This window comes from Octopus sinensis, linkage group LG3 (genome assembly GCF_006345805.1).
Source record: "Octopus sinensis linkage group LG3, ASM634580v1, whole genome shotgun sequence".
In the NCBI taxonomy this organism is placed as follows: domain Eukaryota; kingdom Metazoa; phylum Mollusca; class Cephalopoda; order Octopoda; family Octopodidae; genus Octopus; species Octopus sinensis.
In genome coordinates, this window is record NC_042999.1 from 87,089,312 (window position 1) to 87,102,163 (window position 12,852).

The following is a 12,852-nucleotide window of genomic DNA, read 5'->3' on the forward strand; positions in this document are numbered from 1 at the left end:
TTAATCTCACTAGTCTCAGAGGGTTTTCAAAGCCCATAGGGACAGACTTTTCCTTTAAACTAGGAAAAAAAAAAAAAAAAAACCATTAACATTTGACAGATATTTGTCCTCATCTTGTTTGTTAACAAGTTTTGGCTGATGTACTCTCCAGCCTTCATCGGGTGTCTTAGGGGAATTTCGAACCTGGGTTCTCATTCCTAAGGTATTTTTCCGATATTATTATTCAGGTCACTACCGGGAATCAAACTTGGAATCTTGGGGTTAGTAACCTGCACTCGTGACCACAATGCCATATGCCCAGTCATATGGCATAGTGGTTAGTAGCCCGCACTCATAACCACTATGGCATATGCCTGTGGGCATAGTGGAGTGCAGGCTACTAACCCCAAGATTCCGAGTTTGATTCCCGGTAGTGACCTGAATAATAATATCGGAAAAATACCTTAGGAATGAGAACCCAGGTTCGAAATTCTCCCAAGACACCTGATGAAAGCTGGAGAGTACATCAGCCAAAACTTGTTAAACAAGATGAGGACAAATATCTGTCTAATGTAAATAATTCCTCATCTCTCAAATATAGAACTGTATTTTAAAAAATTAATAGTCCAAAAATAGCTTACAGTACTGATATAGAATGTTAAGAAAAAGCATCAGAAGTTACTGCATTGTTAATCATCTTTACACTTTTAAAATATTCTGTATTCATTAATAGCAATTACTTGATCAAAAATTTAAAAATCAAAAATTTCAAAAGGTGGGATATCAGAGTGTCCTAACAGGATCTAAATTTCATGTGTTCTATATAACTCAAATTATTAAATAAAAAAAAAATTCTGAAATGTGTTACAGATATGGTTTCCTTCCTGAAACATTGGGACATTTCCAAACAAACAACTAATTGCTTGTTTGTAAATTAGGTACAAGGCTGGCAGTTTTGAACAGAGAGAAGTCAGTTGATTACATCAACTCCTGTATTTCACTGATACATTCTTTAACCAGCCCATAGGATTGAAAGGCAAAACTGACCTCAGCAAGATTTAAACTCAGAATGTAAAAACCAAAAAGAAATACAATGCATTTTGTCCAATCCTCTAACCATTCTGCCAACTGACCACCCTGCAAACCACTAATCAAAAATCTTTGTGTCTAGTTCTGATTGTTGATGTATTTGCTATTGTTTCCAGCTATATCTATTTTCAGGAAATTACAAATATATTTCATTTGAATTAGCAATAAGTAAAAAAAAAAAAGAAAAAAAAAGAAAAAAGTATTTGGCCAGGAAGGAAACATGAAAATGTAGACAGGAACTGAAATACAAACTATAAAAATTATAGATTTAGTTTCAAGATATGCATTCACAAGGTATAACTGATAGTAATGCACAGACCACAAATATAAACATTAAGGTAATGCATGATATTGTACTAAAATTATAAGCCAAAATCTTGGTAATTATTCTTCGAACAATTTGATCAAGGGCTGTGTCCACAACCTTTGCAAGAATTTGAAAACTTGACAGCTACTAAACATCAGTGAAGTGATTTAAGAGGACTTATATGGAAGAATAACTGGGTCAAGCAATTGGGTTAAAAAGGCAAACAAAACAGATAAGAGGAGTCAGGTGTGCCTTAGTGGATATGGCATGAGACCAGCCAAATCAGAGGAGCTAAGGTCGTTGTAATACTGGCAGATAAGGTAGGATATGGGAAAAGGTTGGAGATAGTTATTGAGCAAGTTCGTGCCAACCAGCCAGAGGCCTTTTTTCTTAATGCAGACTAATATATCTGTATATGTAATAGCAACACTGACCCAGACATAGACCAGTGTTTCATTGTCTCAACTTCTATAGAATTAGTTACTCAAGAGGTGAAGCATTTTTTGGCCTTCAAAAATAAGGTAAGTTTTTGCTACCTTGAATATTGAAATTGCCAAGAGATATCAACAATGGAAAGGCATGGCATTTGTAGAGACACTGTAGGGTCTCATTGCATGCTGTCCATGTTTAGTGGGAGTACAACACTGTTTTTATCATGTGAATTTGTACTGTAGAAAGAAACATGGTTGACATGACCTACTGGAGTAGGTTTTCAATGTTTCTATTAATAGAGTCAACACAGTCTTGTTGAGGTGACTGGGTTGCATGTAGTTAATCCCTGTATGTGGAGAAGTGGAACATGGTATAAGAGTGAATGTTTTAAGCAGTGGCAAGTAGGTCATTGATGTACATACAGGCAGATAAGTATGAAAGATGAAACAAAACCTCAGGGCACACAAGGGCAGAGAGTTTGAGTCAGGTAGAGCTCTAGCAGCACATAATGAGATGATGCAATAAAAGTTATCAGGGTTATTGAAAAATGAAAAAAAAAAAGTAATGATTACTACCCACAGCAAGCCACTAAATATGTGGATCACCAAAAATATTTAAACCAGTTTCCCTTAAGCCAACAGTCCATTGCAGAGGTTCAGTAAATGCCAATTTGTTTTCCTCAAACTGCAAAGCATTGTTACTGATACTAATGATTCCAGCAATAAAAGAAAAATTTTAGAGTTGGAAACAATGCTTTGCAGTATTCATTTTGGTTCTTTATATTTTATAATGCAGACATGGCAGTGCAGTTGTGAAGCTTGCTTTCCCACCATATGGTTTCAGGTTCAGTCCCACTGTACAACACCTTCAGCAAATGTCTTCTCTGAGCCTGAGCCAACAAAGATATGGGAGTGAATTTGGTAGACAGACACTGAAAGAAACTGGCAACCTGGGCATGTGTGTGTGCACCTACGTACCCCTGTCTTGATATGATGTGATGGTTGTAAATGAATGCCACCATCATACAAGTGATGTTAATTTCATGTTTGTAGTGAAAAGACATGGCTGGCATGGGAAAATATTTTACTAGTGAACAAGTGATGATTGGTGAATCTGCCTTAAATTCTGACTAACCCATGCAAGCATCACAAAGTTGATGTTGAAATGACAACAACAATGATTCCAAGCATTTACATACACATGGCTTAAATCTCATTTTGTGCAACTGTTCCAGAATGAAAACATGTTAGATAGGCACAAGTTTGAAATTGATAAAGCTTTATGACTGAACCGAGGTGGAAAACAACAAAACAGGGAAACAACAAAAGATGGCCACCTGTAAACATAAAAATGTTGACTGTTATAAGAATAGCAAGAATGCAAGAGGTGGCATATCAACAATTTAAAGAAATGTCCACAAGTTTTCAATCACGAGTTACAATTAACATATGGAACAGTTTAAAGATATAGCTCTGAGAATTGCAAATTTAGGAAGACACCTAAGTCATATTGGACCATACTAAGTCCGGGTATGAATCTATACAGTTCATTGCAATAAGAAAAAATTATAATATACCAATCCTAAATGCACAAGAACAGGTGTCAAAACATTCAGTAGACTGTCTAAATGAAACTCTCAACATCTTTAAAAAACCAGACATGTATCTCTTCAATTGAGAGGTCTACAATTATCTGCTACAATATTATTCTTGGAAAAAAAGAAAAATCATCTCCACTTCAAACATGGCTGTGTGGTAAAAGGTTTGCTTCCCAGCCACATGAGTTCAGTCCCATTGTGTGGTACGATGGGCAATTGTCTTCTACTATAGCCTTGGGCTGACAAAAAAACCCTGAGTTAATTTAGTAGATAGAAACTGGAAGAAACTCACCAAGTATGTGGTGGTGTCCTTGACAACTGCTGTTGGTTCATTTACAATGCCATAAGTTAGTGGGGTTTGGCAAAAGGGATTGACAGAATATGTACAAGGCTTAAAAATAAGAACTGGTTTTTATTTGTCCAACTAAATCCTTCAAGGCGATGTAAAGATACAATGCCTAACCCTGAATACATTTAGAATCCGAAGAAACTGCCTTATTCTAAGATTCTATCTGAGAAGATGCAAGGTATTTATGATTGCAATAACATTATAAGAGTCAGCATTCAACAATAATACTAGGCATAAATGTCACACCAAAGTAAGATCCCATGCACTTTTAATAACATCTATTAAAAAGAGGAGGGGGCAAAAAGAATTCTGAAGATAAGATTAAAGCTTAATCAGAGGTAAACAATAAAGACATACATGTCACAACATATCTTCATCCTCATCATGGTGTAAAAATGACAATTATAAGACAATGCAGGATAAAGATTCTTTTACAAACAAAAACCTCAGCGAAGGTCATGGAAAATAAAGAGGTTGTGAATACAGTACTGAGTTCAGCAAGATACAGTTAAATTATTGAAATCAAACAGCACACTGACATGAATTTAAGTTACATGTTGCTGGCAGAGTGAATAAATAATATAAGAAACCTACATAAATAAAGGTATTTGACTTTAATCCCTGTCTGGGGTGTCTGTTGATGAATGCAGATTAAAGTGAAATGTTGCATGTTACAATAAATGTTTAAATTAAAACACAGAAAAAAAAAAAAAAAGATTAACTTGTTTTGTTAGGCATCGACTCATCTACAAAATAACTAGGTATATAATAAGTTATATGCATTTACTTCAGTATATTTCAATTCTGACTTAACCTTTATTTCCAACTGGTGGTGGTTTGATTTTATTATTTTAATAACATGATTGGAGGTGGAGTGAACCTACCCAACATAAAAATCTCTGGCTTCATAAATATCTAAATACTAGAGTATTGTGTTCAAAAGTTACCTGATACTAGATGAAGCATGGTGATGGTAATACAAGTTCAATTTTAGACTAGATACCCGAGTATATTTTAACAAAAAGCATCCTTCCTATAATAACCAATTATCATTTGTTTTCAACATTGAGAACATAAGCTTACCTAACAATGTAATGAACAAATTTTAAGTAACATGTACACTATCAAAACCTCTACCATAAAAATTCCACTTTTATTGACCTTAACTTAGAAAAACTCTTCTTTTTTTTTTTTATCAACAGCCTACACGTACATCTGCACATAATTATATACAAATTAAGAGATCTGTACCAGAAAAAAGCCAACGAAGTATCTTTATGCAGGAAAAGTAATCACCCATGAAATGTGTGTGCATGATTCCATATTTTATATATATATATATAAACACCAAAGTATATGAAAAGAGTAGAGGTAATTATAATAATGAGATTGAAAACTTTGGAAAACAAATTCAGTAAGGGATTCAGTGCAATGAAAAACTACAGTTAACAATATCTTTACTGTGCTCAGTAATAAAACCACACGTGCACATAGCCAATACCAGAGGGAAAGAGTAAGGCTGCTAATAAGTTTTATAAAGCATCTTTTTCTTCATTTGAAGAAGAGAATTTGTACAATATTGTACATGAGGGAGAGAAAGAAGTTATTGCAAAACCACCAACTTTAAGAGATTAAATAGTGCAAGACTGTATGAACTAAGTGATTGAAAGTCAACTAAGTAAATTGCTAGAGTAAGCGGAAAGCAGGTGTAAATACCCAGGGCAAGTTATTTTAGACTTACGCCTTTTAGACTTTGGTTGAAACATCTTGAAGGAAATGCTCCAGTTCTAATTCATTAAAAACAGCCAAGGATTTGTTGTAATATAAGCAGCCAACACCTGCTGATGAGGTCCACAGATTAGGCACTCATTCCAGTCAAAGACCAGAATCCTATCAGAATAATATTTTCAGTTAATTTTTTTTTTCAAAAGAGAAAAAAAAGCAACAATAAAACAGTATAGGGAGAGAGATAGAGAAACTGTTCAATTAATGTTTATAAAATCTTCTAAGTTAATGGATACATATGAGTTATCAAAAGATGGTTACCATCTTTGAAAATAAAATGAACTTGCAAAATACACTAATGTATATAGCTTGAGAGATGTCTCCACCACATCCTACAAAGGTTCTGTGCTGGAAATTAGGTATAAATTATAGGGTCACTGGCAAATTCATATAAACTGCAACTGGCTTTATATTTTAACAAAGTGTGCAATACATTAGATCCAGTTCCAGGTTATTATACAGCTGTGCTTTTAAGCCTTGAAACTAAGTTTTGTGCAATAATATTGCTTGAAAAAGGAGAAAAAATAAAAACAAAACAATTATAAACTTGCATACTATAGTGAGGATTTGGTTTTGAAGACATTAACTACAAAAGCAAGCAAAAAGCATTTATCAAAAGAAAAACAGGTGATAAGCAAAAGTAAAAACAAAAATATCTCCTTTGTGTTTCTAAAATAAATGGAAAATTCAATTGCTATTTAATAGAAATTAATAAAAATAATCAAGTCCTACTGTCCTGTATTGGTTTCAAATCAGTTTTTATTTATCCTCACAGTAAGTACAAAATTCTTTCAAAACGTTTCTGGTGGTGCCTATTTATATGTCACACATTTCAAATACTGTATTTAAAATATACTAAAATATACTGTTCAATTAAACAACTGTAGACAAAAAAAAATACTGCTTCAACTGATTCTGCATAAATAAACAGAAAGTGGGTATTTACTTGCCTTTTACTTATTCTAGCTATTTTTCAACTTCACAGTACATATAATCTTTTAAATGATCTCAAAAGTAGTTCTTCAAATGCTACACAATGCATAAATCTCATAATTTTAAAATCCCAAATTATTTAATACTCTAGAATCACAATAGATTCTTAAAGTAACTATCAATAGAGAAAAGGAAGGAATTTAAAATTCACATGAACATTTCTCAATTCATTATTGCTACAATTGAACAAGTAAGAGAATATGATTTTTTTTTTCTTTTATTTCTTCTTAATCTTCAAAACTAGAAATTACATCAAAATCCTAAATTTATATCATCTTTAAAGATGAAGAGACTGTGATTTGAATGCCAAATAATGATAAAATTTCTAATTCCACTCAACAACATGGTTACAATTAGACAGTAACATGTACAGAGGCTACAATGTTTAATAGGCCTCTCATGATCTTACTACACAGCTGCTATCTAGCATTAACTATCCACAGATATAGACTCCTCATATTATAACCTATGAGTATCCATTAAAAGCAGAATAGTAAAGAAAGATGTAGCTAAACACAACTATATAATCGTTGCCAGCATGGAAAACTATACAGACTGGATTTATCTACTTCTTTAGTTTCAAAGTATTCCATCTGCTGTTTTTCTCAACATATCATCCAATATAAATGACTTATCCTACATAAATATTGGAAAACTTATCTCTTAACACTATTTTTCTGATGAACCATAATTGCAAACAGTACAAAGATGATGTCTGGTGTATAAAAGGATTCTAATTATTATTTTAGCTATATACAGCATGTGTAAAGAAATGAACATAGCCAGCTATGACATTGCAAATATACAACTATGTTACAAAAATATATATTTATTTCATTTACCAAATAGAACAAAATTGAATAATTAATGACAACTTCCTGAACAAAGAGAAATGCAAATAGTGGATTTAATGCAATTAAAAATAGAGGAAATGTATAGTAGATAATATTAATGACCCCTTATACCATAAGTTCAAATCCCTCAACAGATTCTACTAAGCTAAAATCTCATGCAATTATCTGCTCAAAACATTTGAATTGTATTAGAAAAATGCCTAATTCTTGAAACACTAGCAGAAAACTTCTGGACATGCTCAAAAGGGAAAATAAATGCAATAAAAGAGATCAATGTTAAAATTCCCTTAAAACGTTAAACCTTCATCCTGAGAAGTACACTACAGTAAAATATATTTACATAGATCATAAGCTACTAGTTTAATATATCCCACCAAAATGAAGTAAAATAGTTTTAACAGAACAACAAATATTAGCTTAGTGGAGGGTAAGTGTGTTAGCATGTTATACAAACAGTAAACTGTATCAATTTATGTGGAGAGGTTAAAAATAAAACAGTGAGTACAATTTGGGTATGAAGACTAAAGATACTTCTGATAATAGATAATTACCTATTTTTGAAGTGATCTAATTGGTGCTACTAATTACTCAGGGGTATTCCAAAACAAGTAGAAAACTTGCAATTTAAGATGAGTAATCTAATAGTATTTTGAAGGATAGACTGGATCTGGACAAGAAATAGTTGGGAAATTAAAAGAATTAGGTGTGGTTAGTTAAAATAAAAATATCAGGCTTTTTTTTACCTTCTTAAACTTTTATTCAGGAGAGAATGCAGTACCCCTGAGCTGTTAGAGGGCCTCAGAGACTGATACAAGGGAAGATTATGTGATTAGAAATAATAATTGACTTAAAAGTAAATGAAAAAACGAATACGATTGATATAGGTTCTCACATATGACAAAGATCTTTAAGCGAGATAATTCATGCAATCAGGAAACAAAACCTCCCTCTATGAAGTGTTTACAATCTAAAGCAAAGAGGTGAAGTTTTAGGAAAATAAAATGATACAGATTGGGGAAAGTAACAAACATGTCTTAATAGATCACAGTGAAACATTTTACTAGTTGGCTATGTATGTGAGTGTGTGTGTGAAATTAGGAAATGATCCAACTATAAATATCAACAAAATAGATGAAATTATCTCCAGGGAACATTCTACATACTAAATATACATATCGTAAGATACCATATGTCTAATACATCTTACATTGTGTACTACAATGAGTGGAAAACTTCAGCCAACTGAAACTGTTTTCATATACACTTATCTCTTCTAAGTCTTGCCAACTGAATATGCTTCGCTGAGGAGATTTAATACGACCAAAACATATTCACTGCTCTCACCAATTGGTTTTTGAATACAAAACCCTATTACCACTTCTATCTACCTCATAATTTTAATTTAACTGAATTTATTGGAGTTACCTCCCTTGTATTCCCCACACACCCAAGATTTTAAACAGCCCAAGAGGAAGTACTGTTGACTGACTGTGTGACTATATATATTTAGTATGCAGAATGTTCCCCTGATGAACTTCTCCGTGGCTATATTGTTGATATATCAAAGTAGGTGTGACGATATAAGTAAACAATATAATCAAAGGTTGGATGAGTTTGCCAACTGATACAAAGCAAAGCAGTTAGTTATGGTGAAATGGCAGATCACTTCCAAACAGTTGCTCATTACTTTTATGCATTAAGTCTGCACTATCAGACTAACTGAAATCATTCAATAACACAATGGTAGTAGAAAACAATTTTTTTTTATTTTTGCTTTTTAGATAAGTCAGTCAAAAGTGGAAAGGGAAGTGCCAATGACCTGTGCAGACCCTCCCAGACAGGTGAGATTGATGCAGCTGATACTCAGCCAAAATGACTACAGGAAAAAGATAAGTAAAGGATATCAGTTGGCCTAGTTCAAAATACTAACAAGAATAAATTCTGTAAAAGACATCAAAGGATCAGATAATGGTCTTAAACGTGCTAGCAAAAGACAACTGCCTGGCCTCAAAATGAGAAATGTCTAAAAGTTTCATTTATAACAATGTTTATTTACATTTATAATTTTGAAATTCTAGAAATGATAGAAGACAATTACAAAATAGTGATTATAAAATATGAAAGCAAATATATTTGCAACAATCTTTCTCAAGTTAATTAGAAATGAAGTTTATTCCTAAAACCCTAGTAAAAACAAAAGATTTTTTATGCAAAATTCAATTATACTTATGTGATCAGTGAAGTAGAAAAACAAAAGCCTGATCTATGTGAAGTTTTTCCAAATGTCGGAGTTGTATAGAATTTATGATGGAGTCCAAAATAAACTAATATTTACATAAGCTGCAATTTGTTTGTATATAAACAAGGATAAAATAACCAAAGCATCAGTTCATTACATAAAATTTTGAAGAGTATTGGTACACACAAGAACATGTGCACCCACTCTCTTCACGGGTTTGGTTCAGTGAGCTTATATAGAGAATATCTCTAAAAAATATAGTACATATGAAGGACAAAACATTATGTAATTGGCTAAACAGAGATTTGCAGGAATGCAGAATTGGATAAATTTTTGACGGGGAAATTAGTAAGAAATAGTTTTCAATTAGGAACCTTGAAAGAGTGACACAAAATTACATCTTGTTCCTATTAGTGCAAGCTGTTGTATGCTAAATCTTTGTACCTTAATGATAGGCAGTGAATAAGGTAGCAGAGCCATGACTTGTGGAATTTATCTTTCCATTCAATTACTTTGCACAAATTTGAAATGTCTAATGGAGATAAAATCAGGTGGCAATAAAAGTTACAGTTTTTGATTTCTTTAATTTACTGCAAATGTTTACTAACTCTACTGAGTGGTAAGAGAAGTACAAAGCCTCCGTTTGGCATTAAATGGGCAGATCTTTAAAAACAAATCAATTCCATTCTAATCCCGACTATAATAGTATACTTGACTCCTAACATCATAAATTCAAATCATTTAGCTAACAATGTTTCTTAACTGAGTTTCATTATTCTATATATTGAAAATGACAATACTCCCCTCACAGTTGAATAGTGAGAGAAAGCTACCTTCTAAAATTTCTTGTTCCTACATTTCTGTTGTTTAACCCTATGACAGCCTTCAACAAACCTATAACTAAAAGCATCCCAGTGGTGGCTGGCTAATCTTTTCACAGGTATCTAAAAATAAAACAGGATCTGTGGGAAAGATTTTGTTATAGGAAGAGCTGATGTAGTAAACTACGTCTAGTGGAAGAAATACTAAGTAGTTTAATAGTTTCACAGGCACAGTATATAATCGGTAAATATTTAAAATTCATTTTTATTGTTTTAAGTGCAGGCATGGCTATGTGTAAACAGGGTATTGTTTCCACCTAGTCTAGGGTAAGTATATACTATACTCTCAGGCCAACAAAAGCCTTGAGTAGATTTGGTAGACAGAAACTGAAAGAAATGTGTGAGTGAGTTCACATTTCCCTCATCTTCACATATATGAACATCATCATTATCATCGTTTAACATCTGTTTTCCATGCTGGTATGGGCTGGATGGCTCAACTGGGGTCTGGGAAGCCAGGATGCTGCACCAGGCCCCAATCTAATCTGGCAGTGTTTCTACAGCTGGATGCCCTTCCTAACACCAACCACTCCGAAAGTGTAGTGAGTGCTTTTTATGTGCCACTGGCATAGGGGCCAGAGGAGCTGGCATTGACCACGATCAGATGGTGCTTTTTACATGCCACCAGCACAAAGGCTAGAGGAGCAGGCATCGACCATGATCTGATGGTGTCTTTTATGTGCCACTGGCACAGAAGCTAGTCAAAGCGACACTGGCATTGGCCACGTTCAGATGGTGCTTTTTACGTGCTACCAGCACGGGGCTCACAACTACAATTTCGATTCGATTTGATTTGATTTTGATATTGCTGTTGATGTACTTAACACAATAGGTCTCCTCAAGCATGGTATGTTGATCTACAATCCAAGGTACTTTTGAGTAGGCTGGTTATGCGACACTGGTGTAGGTTACAGCTGTGGACTCACTTTATTTGCTGGGTCTTTTCAGTCACAGCATACCTCCTGAGGCCACGGTCTTTCATCCATCCACAGTACATGACCATACCAATGCAAATGCCTCTCCTGCACGCCACATCCGATGCTTTTTATGTCTAACATTTCTCTCAGGGCACTTACACTGTCGTGTGTGCACACTAACTTTACACATCCAGCAGATTATACTGGCTTCATTTCTTTCAAGCCTACACATGTCTTCAACAGTCATGGCCCATGTTTCACTGCCATGAAGCATAGCAGTTCCCACACATGCATCATACAATCTACCTTTCACTCTAAGCAAGAGGCCCTTTGTCACCATTAGGGGTAGAAGCTTTCTGAACTTAGTCCAGGCTATTCTTATTCTAGTGGCAACACTTTCTGATCATCCACTCCCACTACTAACTTGGTCACCTAGGTAGCGGAAGCTATCAACTGCTTCTAGTTTCCCTGGCATGTGATGGAGTCTGTTTTCTGAGAATCTGTGGTGTTTCTTGCCTCAGTGCATCTGCTGCACATGAAAGCTATCTTCTCGGTTAATCTTCCTTTGCTGTTGCTGTACCTCCTATGTGTCCATAGCTTACACTGGGTACATCTTATGGAGTTTCTGTCTACACCATTTCTACAGATCAAACAGAACCACCTACCTGAAGGGGTGTGTGATGTGTTCACCTTCCTACTTACTAGAACTTTGGTCTTTGCAACATTGACTCTAAGGCCCTTCGATTCTAAACCTTGCTTCCACACTTGAAGTTTCTTCAGTTCTGGTAGTGATTCTGCTATTAGGGCCAGGTCATCAGCATAGAGGAGTTCCCACTGGCAACCTGTCTTGAATTCCTGTTATTGCTTGGAGAACTATGATGAATAAGAGGGGGCTGATCCTTTGTGGACCCCTACTTCTACCTGGAATTCTTCACTATACTCATTTCCAATCCTAACCCTACTAACGGCATCTCTGTATAGGGCCTGTACAGCCCTTATTAACCATTCGCCAATCCCCAGTTTTCGCATTGCCCACCAGATAAGGAATTGGGGGACCCTGCCAAAGGCTTTCTCCAAGTCCACAAAAGCCAAATACAGGGGTTTATCTTTGGCTAGGTATTTCTCCTGCAGTTGCCTTACCAAGAATATAGCATCAGTGGTGCTTCTACCTAGCACAAAACTGAACTGCATCTCCTCAAAGCAGACTCTCCCTAATTAGTTGGGCTATGACCCTCTCCGCAACCTTCATCACCTGATCCAGTAGTTATTTTTATCTAAAGCATCATTTTTACCTTTGTAGCAGTTGACTACAGTGCTGCTACACCATTCATTGGGTATGACTCCATCGTGAACTACCTGGTTTACAATACAGGTGGGTGACTAAGCCATAGCCCACACCACCAGATGTTTTAAGCATCTCAGCAGTGATT

At 34.7% G+C, this 12,852-nt stretch overlaps 1 protein-coding gene across 3 annotated transcripts in view; it reads right to left on the minus strand.

Moving 5' to 3' along the window:
• LOC115209907 (ras-related protein Rap1) overlaps positions 1-12,852 on the minus strand; it is a 92,799-nt gene that overhangs the window by 62,323 nt on the left and 17,624 nt on the right. Inside the window, exon 2 of one of the 3 annotated variants that reach the window (XM_036501128.1) lies at positions 5,495-5,643. The exons of the other annotated variants lie outside the window; for them this stretch is intronic. Coding sequence (XP_036357021.1) covers positions 5,495-5,519 — 25 coding nt within the window. The 5' untranslated portion in view covers positions 5,520-5,643. The remainder of the gene's footprint in view (positions 1-5,494; positions 5,644-12,852) is intronic. 3 annotated transcript variants of the gene reach the window in all.